Source organism: Protopterus annectens, chromosome 17.part0 (assembly GCF_019279795.1).
Source record: "Protopterus annectens isolate FY-2018-M chromosome 17.part0, PAN1.0, whole genome shotgun sequence".
NCBI lineage: Eukaryota > Metazoa > Chordata > Ceratodontiformes > Protopteridae > Protopterus > Protopterus annectens.
This window is the reverse complement of record NC_056751.1, coordinates 77,303,549-77,327,719: the sequence shown is the minus strand read 5'-3', so window position 1 is coordinate 77,327,719 and position 24,171 is coordinate 77,303,549. Positions and strand designations below refer to the sequence as shown.

General features: G+C 41.8%; 1 protein-coding gene across 1 annotated transcript in view; it reads right to left on the bottom strand.

Annotated features, from left to right (window-relative positions):
• Positions 1 to 24,171, bottom strand: part of MELK (maternal embryonic leucine zipper kinase) — a gene marked incomplete in the record, with an annotated part of 949,965 nt that overhangs the window by 277,546 nt on the left and 648,248 nt on the right. The window contains 1 exon segment of the mRNA XM_044058955.1: positions 17,170 to 17,304. Within this exon segment, the coding sequence (XP_043914890.1) occupies positions 17,170 to 17,304 (135 nt within the window).

Below are 24,171 nucleotides of genomic sequence, written 5' to 3'. Positions count from 1 at the left end.
CAAAGTATGTTTTCCAACTTGTTCAGCAGAATGCATTAAATCCTGTAAATCCTTATTTTCAGTGCAGTCAGGAATCATTTTCTGTTTAAGCAATCCAATAATATGCTGCTGATACTTCAACATATGAAACTGGCAGTTTAAGGCACTAATGGCCATGGTTGCAGAAGTGTATACCTTCTTACCCCATCTATCCAGCACCCTGGAATCTCTATCAGAGGGGGTAGGATTTTTGGTAGTCGTAGCCTTAATGCCCTTGGGTCCCTTTGAAATGGTCTCAGGATCCGCAGTAGGATTTTTAAAAAGGAACTTGTGAGAGTCAGGAACCCTGGAATATCTATCAGGTTTTCTGGGAGCAGGAGGTAAAGAGTCAGGGGCCAAGCTAGATCCCGAAAAGGCATCAACAATGTCCAGTACAAGCGGGATAGCTATAGGCCTGTGTTGAGGCAGGAGTAAGAAATCCCCAACCTCTTTTTAGAATCAGAGTAACCTTGGCATTCCCAGGAAAAATGCTCCCTAAGAGTATGCAAGGTTTCACCAAAAGAGAAATCCTATGGAGAGGAAGCAGAGGGAATAGAGTCCTCTGCATCAGAATCCTCATAGGTAGATAAGGGTAAATATCCTGGTCATCAGAGGAAACAAATTTCAGAATCCGGATCAGAAGTATCATAAGCAAATTCGGTCCTAAATCTTAGAGGGGGGAAGGTTGGCTTCCCTTGATTAAAGTAATAAGGTCTTCAGTCATTCTTATCATTTGCTTTTTAGGCATACAGGCCTGACCATGCGGTCTGGGTGTCTGTTTTCTAGGCATGGTTCGAATTTTAGGCCTTGAAGAAGAAGATGGCGTTGGTTTAATATGCAAGTCAGTAGGCCTGAATACACCCTCAAGAAGCAGGTGCCTGCACAGCGGCTCTGGACCCATCCATGGTAGAGACATCCGCAGGTTCCACAGTTGAAGCATCTTGTGGCATACCGGACTCCGAATTGGTCTCAGTAGAGGCCTGCAAATCTGAAGTAGCGGGTTATCAGGGTTTGTGAAAGCGCCTGAGTGCCGGCGAACTGGCGACTAGCTTAGAAGCGTCGTCGGCAGCTTTGGACCTAGGCGGCCTGTCTGTCTATCTTGGTGTTTTTTTGGAATGTCTGTAGTCGGGTCGCATACCGAAGACATAGCTGGATAATTGAACCGACTACCAAAATATTTAGAAGCGTAAATATACAGACGAACAGTTTGTTGTTTAAATAAGGCACAAAACCGACAGAGGTACATCGTGGTCAGGGCCTAGGCAAGGAATACAGCACGAATGAAAATCTTTATGAGGTATTTGCTTTCCACAAGAAATACAATTATTGACTTTTACTGACATCAGTTTAGAGCAAGAAAAAGTTTACCCAACGGGGTACTTAGCTTTAGTTGAAGACTTTGGTTCTGAAACTCGAAAACGAAAAATTCATGAGTCGGCCGACCAACACTTGTGAATTGCTTCTGCTTCGGGCACCACACGGCAAGAAAGGCTGACGTAATGGCATCGGCTGCATACTTTATACCCCTGACTACCTGATGTCATGGAAGATGAAAAGTACAGTTTTGTACCTACCATAAATGTAGATGTCCGATAGGTATGCATCTGCAGTCATAACATATGGGTTGTCCTGCCTCAGGCAGCCCTTTGGTCGGCCGGATTCCAAAGTCTGGGTCCGGCCTCGGCTGATGTCACACTTCACCCGTCAGAGCTTCTGGGGTATAAAGGCATCAGCCGACGCCATTTTCCTCAGTGTTTCTTGCCCCAGATGCCAGGTGCCCTCTAGGAAGGCTAAATTTGGATAAATGTAGAAAATTCCAAACAGTAGTAAGCAAAATATATATATATATATACATACAAACAAATACAACATAATAGATTCCCCCAGCTAGCTAAAAGAGGGGTAAGCACCCTAGGAATACCATAGAGGGGAAGGAGGGTGGGTAATCCTGACTGCAGATGCATACCTATCGGACATCTACATTTATGGTAGGTACAAAACTGTACTACGTCCTTCAAGGATGCATCTGCAGTCATAACATACGGGTAGAATACCATAGCCAAACTGGGGGAGGAGGTACTAAGATAATGATGGTGTAGTTAAGATCCCCTGTGAAACTGCAGTTGCAAAACCTGCTCGGGATCTGGAGTATAAAGGAAGATTGTAATGCTTGGCAAATGTATGCACGGAGCTCCAAGTAGCAGCTTCTAAAATGTCTTTGGTAGCCACTCCTCGTAGGAAAGCTGTAGTGGTGGCTGTGGCTCTTGTGGAGTGAGGCCTGATATTTTCAGTTGTTGTCTTTCCATGAAAACAGAATCGAATGCAATTTCCTATCCATTTTGAAATTGTCTGTTTGGAAATTGCTTTTCCTTGCACTCCAGTTGCATATGCTACCAGAAGCTGGTCAGTTTTTCTGCTGGTTTTAGTTCTGTCCAGATAGTAGCGTAGTTGTCTGTGTACATCCAAGGTGTGCAATAGTTTTTCCCCCCTGTTCTGTGGGTTAGGAAAGAACGTAGGTAAATGAATAGCTTGGTTCAAGGATACCCTGGATACCACCTTTGGCATGAAAGTAGGATTGGTTCTCAGAGACACTCTATCCTGGTGAAAGATTAGGAAAGGCTGCACTGCCATTAATGCTTGTAACTCGGATACCCTTCTTGCTGAAGTGATTGCTAGAAGGAAAGCAGTTTTCCAAGATAAGAACTGTAAGTCTGCTGATGCTGCTGGTTCAAAAGGGGGAAGTGTTAATTTTTCCAGCACAAAATTGAGATCCCATGCAGGCAGAGGTGGTTTCCTTGGAGGTTTTACATTTTTGATCCCTCTTAAAAATTGCCTGAGGAGAGGGTGAGAGAAGATAGGAGGATCCATGTTGTACTCTGCTGAAATTGCTGAAGCATGAATCTTAATGGAATAGGGCAGGCCATTGTGGAACAGTTCTGCTAAGTATTCTAGGATGTGTGCGCTAGGTTTGCCAGTGTGACATTTGTACCCTTTGATGCACTCCAAATGAGGAATCTCTTCCATTTAGCTGAGTATGTTTTTCTTGTGGAGGGTCTGCGAGCCTCCAGGATAATGTCCTTGACCCTCTGAGATAAAACAGTTTGGTTTTGAATTATGCAATTTTCCAGGCAGTTAGCTGCAGCGTTTTCAAGTTTGGATGCAGGGTCTTGTAGTTGTTCTGTGTTAGAAGTAAAGGCCATAGGGGTAGAGGCCATGAGTTCGTCCAAGACATGCTTCTCAGTAGCGGATACCAATGCTGCCTTGGCCAGTCTGGAGCTATCAGAATCACCTTTGGCTGTTCCTCCCTGATCTTCAGTAGAACTTTGTACATCGATGGGAGAGGTGGAAAGGCATAAACTGTCAGGGCCTTCCAGCTGAAAGAAAGGGAGTCCACCCTCCAAGCTTGTGGGTGGTATTCTCTTCAGCAGAATTTCTTCAGTTGGTGGTTGAGTGGGGAGGCAAACAGGTCTATTTCTGGCATTCCCCATTTCTTTATGTTTTTGAAGATGTCTGGATGCAGCATCCATTCGTGAGCATCCGTGGTAGTTCTGCTTAAGCCGTCTGCTAGTGAATTCTCTTTTCCTGGTACGAATTTGGCCTGCAGTTGAATGTTGAGATTCAGGCCTAGGTTCCACAGGTCCATTGCTATCCGGCATAGAGAGTAGGAATGCGTGCCTCCCTGTTTGTTGATGTACCACATGACTGTGGTATTGTCTGTCCTTATCAGCAGATGTCCTTGCTGGAGGAATGATTGGAATGCCTCGATTGCATGCTTCACTGCCAGCATCTCCTTTAGATTTATGTGTAGATTCAGCTGGTCTTGAGACCATAGGCCTTGGATACATTTGTCTTCCATGTGTGCCCCCCAGCCTAGGTCTGAGGCGTCCGTGGTGATGGTCTGCCTTGGTTGTGGTTTGTGGAAAGGCAACCCTCTGTTGGTCTGGCAGGCCTGAGCCCACCACAGGAATTCTTTTTTCAGGCATGGAATGATTGGTATCATGGTTTCTAGACTGCGTCTGTGTTGAGACCATACATTCCTTAGGTACCATTGTAATTTTCTCATATGCAGCCTGGCATGCGGGATCAAGATTATGCAAGATGCCATGTAACCCAGGGCCTGCAGGACTTTCCTTGCAGTAAGCTGAGTTTGTCTTGTCAAAGCCATGAAGTAGACTGGGAGTTGCTTTTGTTTTTCTTCTGTGAGAAAAGCCATCTGAGTTATGTCCAGATCTGCACCCAAAAATGTTATCCTTTGGGATGGCACTAGTCTTGACTTCTGGATGTTGACTGTGTATCCCAAGGCTTGTAACAGTTGTATGACATAGGCCAAATCCTTTATTATTTTTATCTTGTTGTCCGCTTGTATTAGGCAGTCGTCCAGGTATGGGTAGATCTGAATTCCCTGAAGTCTGCAATGTGAAATTACTGATGCCAGGCATTTCGTGAATACTCTGGGCGCAGTAGATAAGCCAAAGGGCAATACTGAGAATTGATAATGCTCTGATCCTGCAAGAAATCTGAGGTGTCTTCTGCAATCTGGTCATATAGGGACGTGCAGGTATGCCTCCTTGAGATCTAGAGTCACCAGCCAAGACTCCCTGCCCAACATGGGAAGAAGTTGCTGTAGGGTCAGCATCTTGAATTTTGGTACAATGAGATGTGTTTAGTGCGGACAAGTCGAGAATAGGCCTCCATTGAGTTTCTTTTCTTGGTACAAGGAATTGTCTGGAGTAAAATCCTTGGCCTTTTTCCATAGATGGTACCCTTTCTATTGCTCTCATCCTTAGTAGGCTGATGATTTGTTTTAGAGCCTCTGGCTTGGTGGAAGGTTTGGCATTCCTCTCTTTTTTGGTAAAGTGTGGAAGTGAAACCTGTAGCCTTTGTCTATTGTTTGCAATGTCCATTTGTCTCCTGTAATGCAATGCCAGTTTTTCGAAAATAAAGCTAACTTTCCGCCCAAGGGTGTTTCCAGTTGCTCCCTGGTAGGCGGAATCAGAGCCAAGTCATTGCGTCTGTCCTGTGGAAGTGGTTGTAGTCGTAGCTGTGGCGGTACTCCTCTGGTTGGCAGGTTGCCACTGACGACCCCTGTAGGCACCCCTTGATTGACCTCTGCCTCTTGGGCGTCTATTCCTGCCCCTCTGTGCTCTGGAGGTGTCTGGAAAGGACCAATTCTTTGAAGGCCAGTTTCTGCTGAACCTCGGAGGTTGGACCTGCAGAAATTCCTTGACTGTTTGCACAGATTTAGCTTTTTCTTCCTCTTTCTTTAGAATCTCCTGTGCAGGGGAGCCAAATGTTTCTCCATAGGGGCATCTAGGAGTTTAGACTTGACATGGTCTGGCAAGGATTGCTCTTTTAGCCAGGCATGCCTTCGAATCACTGCTCCAGTCATAGCTGATCTAAATGAAGCCTCCAGTGCATCATAGCCACATTTTAAGAAATGATTACTGACCTGCTGAGAGTTGTGTACCAAATCCTGAAGGGACTTACGGTCTAAAGGTTCAGGAGAGGAAAGCTTTTTATTCAGCTGATCTAACAAAAATTCCTGGTACTGTATTCATATGGAATTGACAGTTTAAAGCCCTGGCAGAAAGAGTAGCAGATGTATAAACCTTTTTTCCCCATCTCTCTAATGCTCTCGACTCTCGTTCAGAGGGTAGGGGGGTTTTGGCAGTGGCAGCTGCAACACCCTTTGGGCCCTGAGAAATAGTTTCTGGGTCTGCAGCATGGGCCTTATACAAGTGGAAGTGAGAATCCGGGACCCTGTAATATCAGTCAGGTTTGGCAGGGGCCGGGGGAAGAGAATCAGGGGCAGAACTGACATCATTGTATGCATCATCAACAACTGATAGTACAGGTGGTATGGCTAAAGGCCTATGCTGTGGCAAGTGTAAAAAAGGTCCTTAGCCTTTTCCTAGAATCAGAAAAATCCTGACCTTGCCATTGAAAGTGTTCCCTCATCGAGTGCAAAGTCTCCCCAAAGGAAAATTCTTCAGGGGGGGAGGCAGAAGGAATTGAGTCTTCTGCATCCGAATCCTCATAAGGTGAGTATGGACCTTCCTGATGGTCTGATAAATCAGATCCATCCGAGGAATAATCAGAGGAGAGAGGATCAGGGGGTTCAGTCCTAGGCCTTTTGTCAGGAGGAGGTTGTGAGGCCCTGTCTGGGTGAGGTTGGGAACCCCTAATCAGAGATATAAGGTCCTCAGCAAGGCTGAGAATCTGTAAACTTGAGGAAGGTCTCTGAGAGGAAGATTTTGTTGGTAAGGCCTTGGAAATTTTAGCTGCTTTAGCCCTGGAGAAGGCCTTAATAGACATAGAAGCAGGGGGCCCTAGCTGCCCCATGTGCAGGAGTAGAAATGTCCAACGGAATGGTCTCGGACAATTCTTGTGCGCCTGCTTCTTCGGTAGGAAGTTCTGTAGCCGACTCAGCCGGGGCCTCTCTGGCCTCGGTTGTCGGAGGTATGTTTTCGGCAGAAGGGAGAACCGAGGACTCTGTTTCAGCCGAAACAGAGACGCTCACGGTAGGCCTAACCGTGGTTTCAGCTGAAACCGTGGGCCGCGAGTGTCGGTCCTTTCCCTTGCGTTTTTTGGCTAAATGTGTAGTCGGAGTCTCCGACGGCATTTTATATGCAAAAGCGGATCTAAAAAACTCTTCTGCAAACTCCGACCGACGTCTAAGTGTCCGTCGGTTGAAGGAAGCACAGGCTAAACAAGCTGATACGTCGTGGTCTGGGCCTAAGCAAGGAAGGCAGTAAGAGTGGAAATCCTTATGAGGTATTTGTTTCCCACAAGTTACAATTATTTACTTTGTCTGACATCGGCTGAGGCAAGAAAGAGTCCCCAACGGGGTACTTAGCTTTTTTAGAAGTCTTCGGTAGCTGAAATCTCTGGATCTGACCGACCGGCACTTGCGAACAGCTTCTGCTTCGGGCACCGCGCGGCAAGAAAGACTGAGGAAAATGGCGTCGGCTGATGCCTTTATACCCCAGAAGCTCTGACGTCGGGTGACGTGCGACATCAGCCGAGGCCAGACCCAGACTTTGGAATCCGGCCGACCGAAGGGCTGCCTGAGGCAGGACAACCCATATGTTATGACTGCAGATGCATCCTTGAAGGACATCTGCAACCGACGCAGGACCCAAGACTTTGATAATCAGGCCGACTGAGGGCTACTGCAAGCAGATAACCCCAAATGTGATGACTGCAACAGTGAAACACGAACATGGAGTAAATGACTAGACTTGTGGCTTTAACTTTCATCTGGCAGATATTTCACAAGGAATATGGTATTCAATGACAATTTTACTTCTGATGAAAGGAGGAAGAATGAGCTTTGAGCATAAAATAATGGCTACTAAGGTGGAAGAAAATCTCCGAATGGAGGGCAAAGATACGCCTCATTAAAAATCCTTGAAAACATAAAAGGTCAAAATTTGAACCCCTTATCCCATGTAAAAATGTGAAACAGTAATTCAGGTGTTAATAAAATTTGTTTGACAACTTAGCCTAGATTCAAATGACTGGTTCTGTAGTACCTGTCATTTATATGATAAAATGGAGTCTCATCTCTGGCAGAAGTCCAAGTGGAAAAGCACTTCTGTTCCTGGTGGTACAATTTCAGTAAGATTAGACTTTTGGTAAGAACTTCACCCTTCTGAGAACTCTGCAGATCTAGCAACTAATGAAACAGGCTTCATAAAGCCAGTATTCCAAGTGAAGATTGAGTCATGATAAGGAAGCTGGAATAGAGGAGTTTGACAAAACTCCAGAAATATTCTAAACTACACTGTCAGTAAGGGGCAGTCAGTCTCTGATGCATTCAGTTCTGCAGCCTTGCAGTGGTTCCAGATAGAACGTATTGCAAATACCCTTAGGCCATGCATGTCTGTACTTCCTTGCTCTTATAACTGGGAAAAGGCCAAGGAAGAAAAACTTTCAGCACTTGGAATTCATTGGGGGAGGCAATGAAGTCTCAGTCTGGATGAGACCACCCAAGATTGTCAAGTAGGTCCATTTGTGGAAAATCAGTTTTCTCCTGCTCAGTCTTGTCAGTGAGACTGCTGGACTAAATATAGAGCACTAAAAAAGGACAGCATCTCTAAAATGGCTCATACCCACACCCAGATTTCCATCAACTGGAGTTATAAAAAATAAGCTACCTGACATGGTCGACAGTTCATATGGTCGACAGTTTATTTGGTCGACAGTTCATTTGATCGACAAGCATTTTAGGTGTGGGGCTTCGCCCTCCACACCCCCCAATGTGGGGGGCTGTGCCCCCCCACACCCCCCTAACTATATATATCAACTCCAGGGTAGCACAACATTGGGGAAGGGGGCAACTCTGCTTGTCGACCAAATGAGATCATATGAACTGTCGACCATTTCAGGTAGACCCATATATATATATATATATATATATATATATATATATATATATATATATATATATATATATATATATATATACATACACATACACACACACACACACACGTATGCATATGTTTTGCTTGTTGATGTTCCATAGAAAAGATGCGCTTTCCACTCCAGTGGATACAGGACCTTGCAGCACCCATTCCTGCACAGCGTGGAGGACAGGACTTCTCATATACAGTACATCTGTCAATGTCTGATAACCCCTAGAATCTAGTGGTTTGTACAATCTAAGCAGAAGGCATTGGTGGATAAAGCTCAGTCTTGCAGGTCAAATCTACAAAGTTCTGCAAGTCAAAGGTTGTGCAGACTGACCCCCTCACACACACACATCAATCATTATCGACAAGCATTGCAAATTTATATCACGGCATCCAGAGGTATTAAATGCTAAGACCTCTGGCTTCTAACAGTCCACTGCAGACTCTTGCGTGGAATAAATCAAGAAGCACCACCACAACTAATTTGCCGCAAACTGTAAATATCTGAGGGAAACATTATTGAAGGCACTTGTAAATATGCATAATTGAGGAAATGTTGAAACCTCCCTCTCTCTAGTGGATAAAAAATGCCCATGTCTGTTATTGAGGGAACATCCTATGAAAATCAGTAATTACGCTAGTCTGAAGTCCCACTCTGCATAATTCAGCGATCACTAGAACTGACAGTGTGTGCAGGGAGTTAGTGTAATGATTAAGATGTTTACCTCACAAAGTGCAGGCTTTAATTCTCACCTGTAAAGAAAATTAGCCAAGGTTTAACTGACCCACAAGGACTGCTAGCCTAGTACTTGCCTATAAACCTATAATGTAATTAGTAAGTGCTGTCCCTGACACTTTTCATAAAGGGGGCTGCTAATAGTAGGCTCCAAGTCAATACTTCTGGGGCAAACAAGTTCAGAGGGTAGTGTGCTGAAACTGGTAATGACTGGCCCATATCCAAAAATCCAAGAATTTTCTTGAATGTTTCTTAATGTCATGTTCATAGGTTCAGAGGTTGGTACTAGGCTATTGGCCCTAGTGCCTATACAAGCCTAGCCATAACAATTCCCTGGATATTTCTTCCCACAATATTTACTTCAGTGGACCCCTATCTAGCAGGGTGAATGACGTGATCCCCGGGATGAATTTTCTATCTCCCATCCAATTGTCAAGGTTCCTTTTGAAGAGGGCCAAGGAGGCGCTCTGCTTGACATATATGGTCAGTTTATTCCAGAGTATGGGAAGTCTCTGGATCAAGAACATATCCCCACCAGCATGTTTTGTTCATTGTGATGACAAGGTTTAGATCCCTGGAGCATGTGGCTCTGAGGGATTGGAATTTCTTTAAGTGGAGCATGTTCAACAGCTCAGGGCTTGACATGGCCTTGTACGTTAAGCAGAGATCACATCTGAGTAGACTATATGCTACAGAGTAGAGCTGGAGTTTTTTTTAGACGTCAGCATAGGGCATTTGCTTTAGGCCTATGATTCTTTTAGTGATGTATTTCTGCGGCCTTTCCTGTTGTTGCAGATGTCTTGTGAGGTACATACCAAACGGGGCATTGTACTCCTATAATGGGTCTAATGAGGGATGAGTACAGTGGGACAATGACCTTTTTTTCTGGATGAAAAGCCCTTCGTAATGAGGTGTACCACATAGATGGATTTCCTGACTGTTGTGGCGATGTGGTTATCGAAGGTAAGGACACAGGTGGACAATGGTCTCAAGTCTCTCATCACACTTTCGGTGTTTATTGTACTGCCACCTATGTGGTAATTCATGGGTACATTGTTTTTCCCAAAGGGGATAACTATACATTTCTTGGCATTAAGCTTGAGCCCAGGGCTCTGGCACCAAGCATCTGTTTCTGTAAGGCTCTTTTGTAGAATATCCACATGGCTCCTACTTTGCAGTCATCTGCAAACTTTGTTAGCCAGAGTCTCTTAGTGTTGGCCTGTACTTCAGAGAAGTAGATGCCAAACAAGCGCGGTCCCAGGACTGAACCCTGAGGTAATCCACTTGTCACCTGTCTGAAGCTGGATTTGGAGTCGGCTACTTTTACAGTGTGGGTTCTCTGTCAAGTAACCCTTCGAGTGACATAGGGATTTATGCTCGGCTTAGTAAGTTTATCTAGAATTCCAGAGTGGGGGATGGTGTTGAAGGCCTTGGCGAGGTCCAGATAGGCTGTGTGGACTGCCTTATCCTTGTCCACAGCTCTGGAGACTGATTTCTAGAAGTCAATCAGGTTCAGGAGACAAGATCGGCCCTTCATGAACCCAAACTGGGTGGGGTCCAGTGTTTGAAGGTTGCCAGTGTCTTTGTTTATAAGCTCCATGATAATGCGTTCCATGCCTTTGCAGATCAGGCTCGTCAGACTGATGGGGCAGTAGTTCCCGGGATCCAAGGTGGATCCCCCCTTGTGGAGTGGGTAACTGTAGCTGTGCACCACTCAGTGGGCATGAAGCCTGAGGTGAGGCTATGATTAAACATAACACTTAGGTGAGGTTCCAGTTCATTTTGTAGTTCATTTAGTACACAGCCTGGGATGTCATCTGGTCCCATGAATGCTGTATTCTTAGCTTTGGAGAGTGCAGTTTCTATCTGTGTGGCCATTATTACCGGAATTTGGCAATCTTTTGGTATTGAGATGGGCCCTTTAGGGGGTGAGAGGGGGGGGTGCAGTTGGCACTAAATCGATCTGCCAGGATATTGGCAATATCCTTGGGATCAGTATATTTAAATGCCATTCTGTTGTAGATCTGAGCATTGCCATTTAGATTCTTGACATAACCATAGAATGCCTTGTGGTTGTCTTTGGCATCTTTGGCAATTTTATTTTTGTAACTGACATTTGAGGATTTTATGAGGGATCTCAGCTTCTTACGGAGGCTGGCGAGGGAGTTTTTTGCATCCTGGGATTTTCCTCTTTTCTGAAACAGTTTCTTCCTTCTGTCGTATAGTTTGTTTATAGCAGGGGACCACTAGATTGGCTTCCTTTTTTTGGAGGAAAGCATCTTGGTTCTAGTTGTGATGGCACAATTCATGCACGAGTGGATGTGCTCGTACAGTGCCTTAGTGTAGGATTCTGCAGTCGAACTGTTTCATGTCTTTGCCCAGTAGACCAGTACAAAATGACTGAGTTACACCTATCAGCCAGACCAGATGTAAAGGGGTGTGGGTTCTTAGATCTGACCGGGCCTAGGGATTTTATGGAAGTCCCCAACTGTGCAGAAAATGTTTTCTACAAGACATTGTTAATCAAAAATGTTACAAGATGGCTGGCTGAAAAAATACCTCACTGAAAACAGCAGGACTGCTTGAGCTTCTCATTGAGATGGCACAACCTCAGCAAGGCCATCCTGCCTAGGCCAAGGTCAGTGCAGACAAAACTGCGGGTTAAAAGGAAGCACCACTCCAGAAGCTGTGGGCAAAGTCTTAAAGCTTATCCTTTAAAGCAAAAAAAAAAAAAAAAAAAAGACAAGCGTTTCCAGTGCAAATTCAAACTACAGAGAAATGAATCTGGAAAAACTCTACTGCCCAATTACAGCAGGCCAAATGAAAAGGCACTCTGGAATGACACAGATGGTCTTTAACCACTACAAAGAGTTAAGAGTTCCAGGTCACTAGTTCTACAGTGGTAGAAATTAATAATCTTGCCATATGGTTTATGGCTGCAGATCCTTTTCTTGTAGAAGTGTGGCAAGATGCTGTGCTTTCTGGTGCCTTTGCTGGGCCAAAAAAGTAGCACAGGAGTTAATATAACTATACCCGATTAGGATATTCCTTCCATCAAACAGAAGTTTAGAGATCTGCTTTCCTGGAAGCTAGAGATACATTAGGTGCAGCTTTAGCATGCAGTCTCTGCATCTTTGATTACCCTGTCCAGTGTAAGGCACAACTCTGCAATCTTACACATTCTTCCTCAAATTCTGACCAAGATATTTCTGAGGAAAGAAAGCAAAGACCAGTAAGGGAATCTCACAAATCTCAAAAGGTTCCATGAATGGTGGTCACTGCAGAACTGTACAGAAAGGAGGACTATATGCCCTTGCCTCAGAAGTAATGGCTTCCAAGACACAAGTCCACAAATTCTTGAAAGAACTGTGTGCATGGGGTCATACTAGATGTTTGAGAACAGGGAACCATCACTTATGAACAGCAGTCATTGAAAATGTTGTGACCCACTTTAGCATCTTGTAATCCTGAGACTGAATTTAAAAATGTATTCCAAGATGGCCATTTCTTAGAATATTCCCTTTTCTCTAAGGCATGATGATCTCAGCGGTGGTATATACAAGTTTGTTTAGGGGAGAGGCTTGCTTCCTCCTTGCCAAAAAGACATTTATAGGATAAGAGTGATGTTCAATAGTTGCTCTTCTGTATTTTTTTTTTGTGCGTGCCTCCCGCCCCCCACAGAATGTCAACATTCAGTATTACAAGTAAAGACATTTAAAGAGGGAGTCCTTATGGACACAGCATGCTGACATGAAAAAATGCACCTGTCCAGATGGCATCAGGCCATGTTGGTCATGGGAGCAATTATGTACATCTTTGAAAAGGTCTAAATCCTAAGGCCTAAGAAATTAAGTTTCTGTGTGTGAAGACCTAGTGAATCTTCCTGAACTACTGGACTCTGGTTGGCCTGAAGGAAAACTTGACAGCAAGAGTTATCACCAAGAAAGACCAAGTTATGAAGTGAAGACTGAGGGGCCACTCTCCAGGATTAGGATCATCACAAGTGCACAAAAAAAAACAAACTGATCAGAGGCATTTTTTTTTTTTTGCCTACTACTGCAATTCACCACCCAATATGAGGGCTAAGAGTGTGTAGCTTTCAAGCTCATCATGCATAAGGCACAGAGTTGTACGAGCTTGAGCCTTCTTGAGTTGAGAAGCTTAAAACACAAGGGTCATTTCTAAAATGGACCCAGACTTCTGTCCATGGCTTGCACCCAGTTTCTGAATGTGCTCCTGCAGAAATTCAGAGCTACTCATGGCATCATCCTACTCATCTCCCTAAAGAGAATTTTCAACCAACACCATTCTGCTGGCATCAGAGTAAGCCAGGATTTTTTTCCAATGTATGCATATGACCCAGTTGATTTACTAACACTACAGTACTTCAAATCATGATTCTTTTCCAGGTAAGGGAAGATGGAGTAGATTTTGCCTTATTTGGTTGTTTTAAGGCACTAAAAATATGAACATTCCCATAAAACAAGTCAAGAATGATACCAACTGCATGAGTGACAGGAAAAAAATAAAGCCATAATGGCCTCAGTCTAAAGTGACCTTCCAACACAAAGCAGTGTGGCATCACAGCATGCCCTTACATAGGGTGTAAGCACCTGTAAAGTGTAGGAACGCTGGATTAAAAAAATGCAAACTAGACTGAAGGATTAACCCACATGCTGACTTGACAAGGAGGGTGTAATATATTGGATATGAAAGTATGTGCTTAATCTTCTTAAACTACCAGTCCAACCCTGGTTCTGTGATATACAGGAATAAAATCTTGTTTATTCCCAGCTGACAAAAGCTCAAATAGCATCAAATGCACCGAACAGCAAGGCAGGAATAGATGGGACTGAACAGACACTGGCTTGCCTATCCTAGGGAGAGAGAAAGGCAGTTCAGAATGTAGTGAACACATACAGAGAAGGTGCAGGAGGGCCTTATAGTGATGTGGGTGCTTACATTAACTGCCAGAGGAAAGGCTAGAACCTCACACACAAACATCCAAATTGTTGGGATGCAGAAGGCACAGCCACTTCCCTCCATGGCTGCCAGTAAGATGCCCTTCCAGTTGGCTTTTGCTCTTGTACTCGAGAGTCCCTTGTGGTGGGAGATGGGGCAACAAATGGACTCAGGAACAGTAGACGTTCAATGGTTGACAAGCTTGGAGGAATAAAAATTAAGGAAAAAAAGATTGTATAAATATTACCACCACAATCTATTTCTGCATGTAAATGTTTAGTTTATTTTTCATTACAGCAATTGTATCAGTAGGGGGAAATGGTCGAAACCAACCACTATCTACTCAGTTTATTCTATCTTCAAAAATAAGTCAAACTACTGTTTAAGTGCAGATAAGCTATATAAATTTTAAAGAAAAAAACACAACCATCACCTCTGCAGCCATTAAGTCAGGTGAACAATTAGTACAGAAAAAAATGAAAAGAATTACACATATGCATAAAGGAGGTCAAAGACTGGAATGTATTTACTGCAGAGGATAATCCAGGACCTCAACAGATGGAAATTCTCCATGGCAAGCTTCTCCAACCCACAGATCAGGCTCGGAGATTTATATCGCCACCGAGCTGGTGGAACAACTTCTTTGTTTTTGTCTTGGAATTTAGAAATGTGGAACACAGCATCTCATTACTCACAGCAAAGAGAGAAAATAATGAACATTATTTTACCAGCTTAATGGGGTATTCCATTAGTAGATGTGGCAAGTTAACACTCAATGGTGGATTTAGATTCTAGTGTGAAGGCTTGTATGGCAAGGACAACACTACGGTTGTGCTGCAGAGGACATTTGCAGTTTTATTTTTTTTTTATTATTGCTGCTGTGAGGCAATAACATATCTTTGGGCAGTGATAACAGTATATACTACTCGTAAAAGCATTCCAATACTACCTTAAGTTTATTAGGATTATCATGGTAGTGGTAGTAGCACAGATTGAAGAACATTACTATGGCCATTATTTCTGCCATTTCCTGGAGATCAGACACCTGTCTGAATGGCATTCTGTTGGTGATGAGTACTCTATAGATGACAGTAAATAGCTATAAATGTTCACTGTATGAAAGCAATGCACTGATGCGCACAGACTTTTTCCCTTTCTTTACAACCTACCATTAGCAAGGGTACACAGCAGGAGACCTGCCTACTAAAATGGACAGACAAGGCAATTACATGGTCACAGTTAAATTATTTTCAACATTCATATGGCCAGACAGGGAGGGCAGTATACGTCTGTATGAGCAACAAGTTGAACACACTGCTGTGGTCATTATTTCCTTCACTTTGCTCACAAATCTCAGAGGTATACATACACTGCAGCTATGTTTTTGGGGTATGGGTGCAAAGGGGTATGCAGTCTGTGAAAGCCGAAGGCAGTGGCATGTCACCACTTAATCACTGATAAGGCTTGGAAACTGTATGTTTGACAGCAACAAGGTAAACAGTTTTCTTGATGAGACATCACCTATTAACATTTTTTGCAATAATTTTGCAGTCCCAGTAACAAACTTCTTTAGAATCATTTCAGCAAAACCATGCCCATTTTCACTTTGCTGCAAAGTGGTCAAATGCATATCTCAAAATCGATTTTTTTTCTACACAGTTGTTCTCAAGCATTTAAAATTTGATAAAGTGGAAAAAAAAAAAAAAAACAAAAGCAATAACGGGCACTGTGTCTGGGCACTAACATATCAAAGTACATCAGTTGTATTACTTCTGCAACTAAAAGCACACAGCTATAGTTTATGAAAGAGTATCCAAACTTGTTGCCCGCTTTTTTCTCTCTAAAAGTCAAATTTTTTTCATAAATAACTGTACTAATGGTCTCCATCAATATGCCTACTTGGTCATTAATAACACCCAGGCTGCCAAGTGGCATTGCACTAATTTTATATTAAAACCTAAATTTACAGCTTCTGCTCAGGATCATGGAATTCAATCCATATCCAAACATATCCCCTTAGTGTGTAGTGGGTACATCAGAAAACAGATCAGTTTAGTAACTGAAATACAGCCAGAGTCCCAAAATTGCTCAGGCACCAATAACCTGCTCAAAAATGTAGACACTCACAGTCCTCAGCTAGTTTTATATGCATTTTTGCAGGGGAGTCGCATGCAATCTTCATGTGGTAGATGTCTACAGATGGGTCCCTATCAGCTTTTTCACAAACTCAAAATTCACATGGCCGAGGCCATATGATAGAGTTTTTGAAACCTGAGGATTTTGAATGGAGATTGTGGTACAGTGAGGATCGAGAAATTTACCCTTTTCCCCCCACTATAGTGTGATTTTGGAGTTGGTATATCTAAATTTGCAAGGGGGGTAGTCCTCTTCGAAAAAAATGTGAAAAAAAGGCAGATTTTTTTCTTCTTTCAATTTTGAGTTTCGGAAACTCAATCATATGGTCTCGCTCATATGAATTTCAAGTTTCTGAACACTCTTTTCTGACAGACCCCTATGGACACATCCCTGATTTCTAACTATACAGTCTCCAAGGCCACACCAACTTAATTATTTGAATGTCTTACACTGAAATACACAGATGAGTGATCAGCTGTGATCAAATGAGCTAAAAGGAGCTGAAACATGAGCAAGGAAGTCAACCCAAGAACAAATTTCACCCAGCAAAACTACGTTTCTGTTACTGTATTTGGGATAAAGCCTGCCAAAGACAGTGTGCTGACCTGTAACCCTAGACAGGAATACAGTGAAATCCCTAGGAATATCATGGCAGCTTCAAGGATTTTTTTTTGGTTTCCAGAACTGATAGCAAAAAAGAAGAAAGCTTACAACAAAATAAAAAAAAATATATATATTTATATTTTACAGTTACTTTAAATAAATACAATACTTCAACTATGGCAACTACATTTGTATTCCAAATACTGGCATCCTAGAATCTCCTAACCAATGACACAAAATGTAATAAATGACAAAGGCAGGACTTGCAACATTTCATAAAATAATGTATAACCAAACCTTTGGATCCTTCACAGGTGTTGCAAGGGGTGTGGAGTTTATGGTCAGTGATGAAATTCTTAATCGAACAGGTTTAGAATGAATCTTCTTTGACCACAGGAGAAGATAGGTAGCTGTAGTTTGATCAAAATTCCACTAGAGAGAAAATTTAAAACATGTCAGATGCAGATATTTCTTAATGCAAGGTCATGTGTTTGCATGCACAATAAAAGTATTGCAGAGGTCTGGATAACCTTCTCTGGGTTTTAAACAACTGAAGGATATCAGCAATAGGAGAAGATTCATGATGACTATACCACAGATACAAATCATGCAACCTTACAAAAAAGACACATTAGGTTACACAATGTGCAGCAACTGTTTTCCTAACCACTACATCTGTCTTATTACACAATGCTCATAAAACACACCTACAAGCATTAATTATTTTAGTACTCGTGTCCAATAAATCAGCTAACAAGGCTGGCCACTTATAAACATTAGCTACCCAAATACGGTCAATGAACTTGTGCTTCTGTACCATCCAGATTTTGTTCTTTTGTCAATATAATTAGTACAGCTGTGTGACTGGTACATGACATAACAGTTGTGCGCTTCCCTTTTCAGTTAATCTGAGAGGGTATTCTTTGGTCCTTGGTGGAGCTCATTCTTTCCACCAACAATGTGGCAGACCTGTAGAACATCCCATAGTTGGGGAGGTGTGCTCTCACTGCAACACACACTATTACACATGATGCAAAACCTCACTCATACCTACACTCTGACAAAATGCCCTAGCTAAGTGAGGATGTTCTTGCAAATAAAGATTTGGTATCTGCACCATTATCAAGTAATAGATGAACTGCGGTAGCATTGTCGCCTCACAGTAATATGTTGTCCTGTTAGATTCTCAGCTAGAGTGTCTTGTGTGGAGACATGCATGAATGGGCATACCTTCGTTGAAGGTTGTGCATCAGGGCCGGCAACTCTGCACGTAAAAATCTACTGCCAATCATTAGCAGACCGGAGTTCCGCTGTGGAGAACCCTAACCGGGAAAAGCCGAAAGGCACAACAACCATCATCAAGTAATAGACAAATATACTTGAACTTACAGGAAGCATAGCAGCGGGAGCTTTATGAAAAGTTCACCCAAGCACAGCAGCGGGAGCTTTATGAAAAGTTCACCCATACCAGAAACAAGAGGATAGAAGGCACTCTTTACCCAAAGGGGGTCTTTGATACAGATGTTTGTTATATACATTTTATCATATTTGATATTGGTTGGTCATGGTTTAGGCTGAAGAGCAAAGAGAATCACCAGCAGGATGGAATGAGCTAGAAAAAAGTCCACAGATCAATGGCTCAAAAGGCTGAATCTTACAGAACTTTGTATGAAAGGAGGACAGACCAAGAACTGGGGTTGGGAATAATAATGCAGCGGTTAATCCGTTTGAAAAAGGGCTTCTTGGCAGCTATTGACGCCCCCCCCCTAGCATAAAGGAGATGGATGGCTAGCCTACCTACTTGAACTCCAAACTCTAGTTTCAGCTACCACCTAACTCTAACACTGGACATTCCAGGAATTCAAAGGGCTATTCCTCTTCTGCTTTGGTCCTGGGAAAGAGATGAAGGGATTGGTTTAAGGACAACCTGGAAAATTAATTGTCATCAGAAGATAAACAAAATACATTTTACCAAATCACTTAGAGGAGCCTGTGGTTGGGAACATCTTCCTGCATCAGCATTCAAAATCTTTTCCCCTCAAAGTTCCAGTTTCAGGAATAGATGCAACGTTGTACTTCAACTACATACGTTTGCTTGCCCTCCATCCATGCTAGTTCACCCCCTACTGAGCAGCTTACAACAAAACAAGTTAATGAAGTAGAGCCATACTAGCACATAACTAAGTCGAATTACCGCAACATAGCATCTGAAAACTGACACCATAGCATCTAATTCTCAAAACACTGAAAACAGTTTTGCAACATCGAATACATTAAAATCCTAATGCTGTTGAGTGCAACTCTTGGTATTACTTTAAGTTATGCATTGTAACTAAACATGGCGGATGTGGTGTTTAACACTGAAAGATGATTTTTGAGCTTTTTTTGGTAAAAATTTATAAGAAATGGGCAAGGAAGTTTTTATTCTTGAGAATAGATTTATAAGCTTGAAAGAAATGGTGGCAGTGGTAGTTAAAGTGGCAGGACAAGTGACTAGAAGGGGAAATATGTTAGATGTGTGTAGGCGTTTTCTGCACAGAACAGGTGTGTGTGTGTATATAACTTATGGAGATTGGGAAATTTACCTTTTTTTTCCACTGTAGTACAATCTCAAAGTTGGTGTATCTAATTTGCAGGGGGTGTGGGGTGCGCAACCCCCTGCAAAAACAAAGGCATGATATGGAGTATGCAAGTACAGATGTCATGTTTTGGGAGACAGAAGGGAATAGTGGTGCAAAGACTCATTTGAAACTGCTTTCGACGTTATGTACTTGCAATGTTTAAAATATCAATTTTATGGATATTCGACATTTTAACATTTAGATGTTATGGTCTCAATGTTTTGTATGTTGACGTTGTGGTAATTCAATGTTATGCAGTAAATCCAGTAGTGCACATCCTCAGAGAACTCAACCAAAGCTAGGTGAAATGGAGAGGATAATCCTTCACCCATTATGGAACATCTTCTCAATCATCTGACAAGGTAAAATTTATTTAGCACAGAAGAACTTACTTGATGGTCCTATGGCTGCACTCATTACCAAGAAAATAATCAGGGTCAAAGGATCCCAAGGACACAACAAAGCAGCTCAGAAAATGTGGACCTGATCACATTGACCTTTGAAGTGTCTTTTTGAATATGCAGAATGACCCTGGATATCAGTGGAAAAGCATACAGGAGCAATCCAATCCAAGGAAATTAAAATGCACCTGTTTTCCAGGTCCATTTGCGAGGAGTTCTGGAGCAGAATTTTGACAATTTTGTTTGTTGACCGGAAAGTCCACTGGGTCAGAAACCCATTTTCAGTGGAGGCCTGGGGAGAAAAGCTCCACAGTTAAACAGTAAAATGTACAAATTATGTAGGCATATAAAAAAGCAAATACAAAGTTAGAGATGCATATAAAATACTTAAACTTTCAATCACAGAAGCTTAATAGACATAGGACAGTGAAACATGTTGCAGTACACCAGAGTGTAATCAAAGAACATTAACAGTGATGCATATCATATGATTAAAAGAATAAAGATTCAAAGAAAAGATATAAGACAGGTAGAAATTAAGTAAAAACATGTTTGAGAAATTAAGGGGGGTTTGTATTGTATTTTACAGGTACAGGAAGGATTTTTTAAAAAGTGGATTTTCAGAGCAGCTTTAAAGGCCATTAGGGTGTCAAGTTGAGTAATAGAAGAGGGGAAGGCTATTCCAAAGTTTGGCAATGTTTTACGAGTAAAGGCACTGACCTGTTTTCTTATTAGGTTTAGATACATATAGGAGAGCTCTTTCTGAGGAGCAGAGGACTCGATTAGGTGTGTGTGTGTGTGTGTGTGTGTGTGTGTGTGTGTGTGTGTAATATAGACTGAAGAGCATGACTGCTATCAGGTTTGAAAATAAGCTTGTGAGCAAGAGTTAATTGAGTAAAGTAGAGATAGTGGTGACAATTCTAGCCAGGACAGATATGAGATAGCATTGCAGTGGTGTGAGTGGTTGGGGAAGAAGCAAATTTTGCTATTTTGTAGTAGCAAGATTGCAGCTTAATACTGAGGGATGTATGAAGGTTGGTGAAAATGGGGCTTCCATATAATACGGATGGGATAAGTAAGGTGTTAGCTAGTCTTATCTTAGTTTATCTAGGTAGAGTTTATGTCAGTATAATTTGCCCAGTTTGAAATGAGTTTTCTTTACTGTATTCAGTATGTGTTGTTCAAAGGAGAGTTTATCATCGATAGTAATTCCTAAAAGTTTTGCATATTGTACTTGTTGAATTTCTGTTTTATTATGAGAAAAAAAATGAATTCTATGGTTAGAGACTGATGAGTATATTAACAGTTTAGTTTTTTGGGGTTTAGCATTAATTGGATGTCATTTAGCCAGGTTTCAATGGAAAGGAAAGTAATTGGGTGATCCTCTGGAGATTAGTGAAGATGTTGGATGAGGAGATGATAGTTGAATCACCTGCATATTCTATCAACATGCTTTGTTGGGAGACTATTTAGATCATTAATGAAAATACTGTAGAGTAGTGGTCCTAAAATGGATCCTAGGGGAACACCAATGCTATTTGCCAGGTATTCTGATAGTTGGGTTTGCCATTTAAATGACTGCTCTCTATTATGTAGGTAAGAGGAAAACCAGGTTATTACACTTGGAGTGCATCCAAGTTTTTCCAAGTGTTGTAAAACGCTTAGGGTGGGATAGTGTTGAATGCTTTTGATAGGTCCAGTAAGAGTACAGAAGTATATAGACCAGTATTGAGAGCTATGTTAATGGTATCAGTAAAAGAAAGTAAGGCTGTGGTAGTACTATGACCAGGGCGAAAATCATATGGAGAGGGAGCTATGAGGTTATTGTTAATGAGATGCTTTAGTAGCTGGATTTAAATGCATTTTTCTAGGATTTTTGATAGAGGGGAGAGAATGGAGACAGGCCTGTAGTTTGAGAGATCATGAGTATTACCACCTTTGTGCACAGGGGTCATAATGGACTTTTTCCACAGTTGGGGCACATATGATTAAGTGATAGAATGATTGAAAAGAATGCTAACAGGGTAAGCTATGGCTCTGGCTGCCAGTTGCAAGTATTCTGGTGGTATGTTATCAGCGGATAGTGAGCAGGGCTTTAGTTTGGTTAAAACTTTTAGAACTAGGGATGTAAGTATAGGTTGAAATGAGAAGGATGGAATGGTAGGAATGCTGTTTGAAGGCACTATGGTGTCAATGGAGGTGGAAAGGCTCTCAATTTGTGTGGAATTTCTGAAAATTGGGTTAGATTTTGAGAAATAGTCCTTGACTGGTTTTTGGATGGTATCAATGAAATGGGTATTAAATGTTTGACCTATTTGGAGTGGGTTTTTGTCAGGAAAGGGTGATGGGTTTTGAATGTTACCTGTCTTAAGAAATGAGGATAAAGATTTCCATAACTTTTTTGGATTATTACTTTGGGAGGAAAGTTTTGAGGAAAAATAGGTTTTCTTATAAGATATAAGTTTTTTTTTTGCAGAATTTCTAAGTTTTTTTAAGTTTGGTTTGTTTTCTAAAGTCCTACATTTTTGCCAAATTTTCCAGGCATCATCTCTAGACAGGAGGGCTTGTTTGGTATGCTTTGTTTACTAGGGGACATGGTTTAGTTTTATTCTTTTTATACGAAGAGGTGCTAGACTATTTAATGTGCTAAGAAAGAGGTTATTAAAATATGGAACAGCATCAAGGTGCAGTAATTTTAAAGGGGACCGATTTTGAGCTTGAAGGGCAGTATTAAAAATGGTTTGGTTAAAGTGGGTGAGATTCCTGATAGGTTTATATATGTGAGATTTGGGGATGTGAAGTTGGCTTCTATGGGTATAGGCAGGTAGGTGGTCATGTGAGTGTTTGGGAAGGTTCTAGCATTGGTATAGTAGTGGGGGTGTAATACTAGAATCCAATCTATGTAGCTTCAGTTTGGGTATTTAATGCACGTGTAGGCTCTCTAATAAGTTGTGTGAAACTATGGAGATTAATGCTAGTATTTGGAGCTTTAGAAGTTAGTTAGCTTTAGCCAGTTAATGTTAGTGTCTCCCAGAATGATAGCTTCTTGGGTGATATATTGATTAATCCAACATAGAAAGTCTTCCAAGTGGGGGATGTAATGTCCAGGTGGAATACAAATAGTAACAATACAGAGGTATTTGTTAGGGCTTAAATAGAGGGCTGTAATTAAGATTTTCATATTAAAAGTGGGGACTGGTTTGAGATGTATATTTATAGTTAGAGAGTCTCTCTAAATTAGGGCAACACCTCCTCTTTTTTAAGGCTCCTGTCATTTTAAAGGATATTTTATCCTGGTGGAATGATTTCAGAGTCAGATATAAGAGTTTTAAGTCAGCTTTCAGTTATTGCTACTATATCTGGTGAGTGGTGAGAAAGCCAAGCATTGATAGTTACAAAGTATAAATCATGGACTTTCAGGGGATGAGTATATTTTGGTAATTTCTTTGGTCCATGAAATCTCCACATTGAGGCAATACTAGAAGGAAATGTAGTAGTGTCTGAGGATGTGTTTTTAATAATGGTAATTGTGGGTAATGTATTAATTTCAATTTAGTGGTAGTGGGGGTAATGTGTGATTTGGATAGGCATATGGTGTTGCTTGCCAATATGGATGGAGAGATGTTGGAGTAACTACACAAGTTCAGCTGTGAGTGGTTAATGTTCTGGAAGTTGGAGGAGATATTTTTTACTAGAGTTAACAGTGGTGGAGAGGGCTAATAGAAGTAGTAAAGTACGGAGGACAAGTAGGGTTAATAAAAGTCGTATTAAGCAGTACATAATTGAGTTACGAGGATTAGAGATTGTAAGTAAATGTTAAAATAGAAATTGGGAAGTGTACTGTTATTTAACAGCAAGAGGCAGGGAAGGGGGAGGGGGTAACTAATGAAGGAAAAACAGTAATTGGTCAGGTGGCTAGAAGGTGGAGTTACAGGAATTATAAAGCTAATTGAAGCAGGGGTGGGAATGGGGGTAGGGGAGCAGAGTGAGTCCCAAGTGAAGGGCGAACGGAACAGGCAGAGCCACAATGTGGAGTACTGGCAGTAAAGAAAAAACGATCAATTGTCCGTGAAAAGCAGGTCAGAAAGGAGAAATTGCTTTGGTCTCAAGCAGAGAATTGCTAGTCAATTGCAATAAAAAAACTATTGCAAGAGGCTATATAGACTTTTTACTGAGGGGTAGAATGTCTACTAGGAAAGCTCCTAAACTAAACTGGAGGATGCTTGTGTGAAATAAGAGAAAGTCAAGATTATCAAGGGGTTACAAGTAGAAGAAAA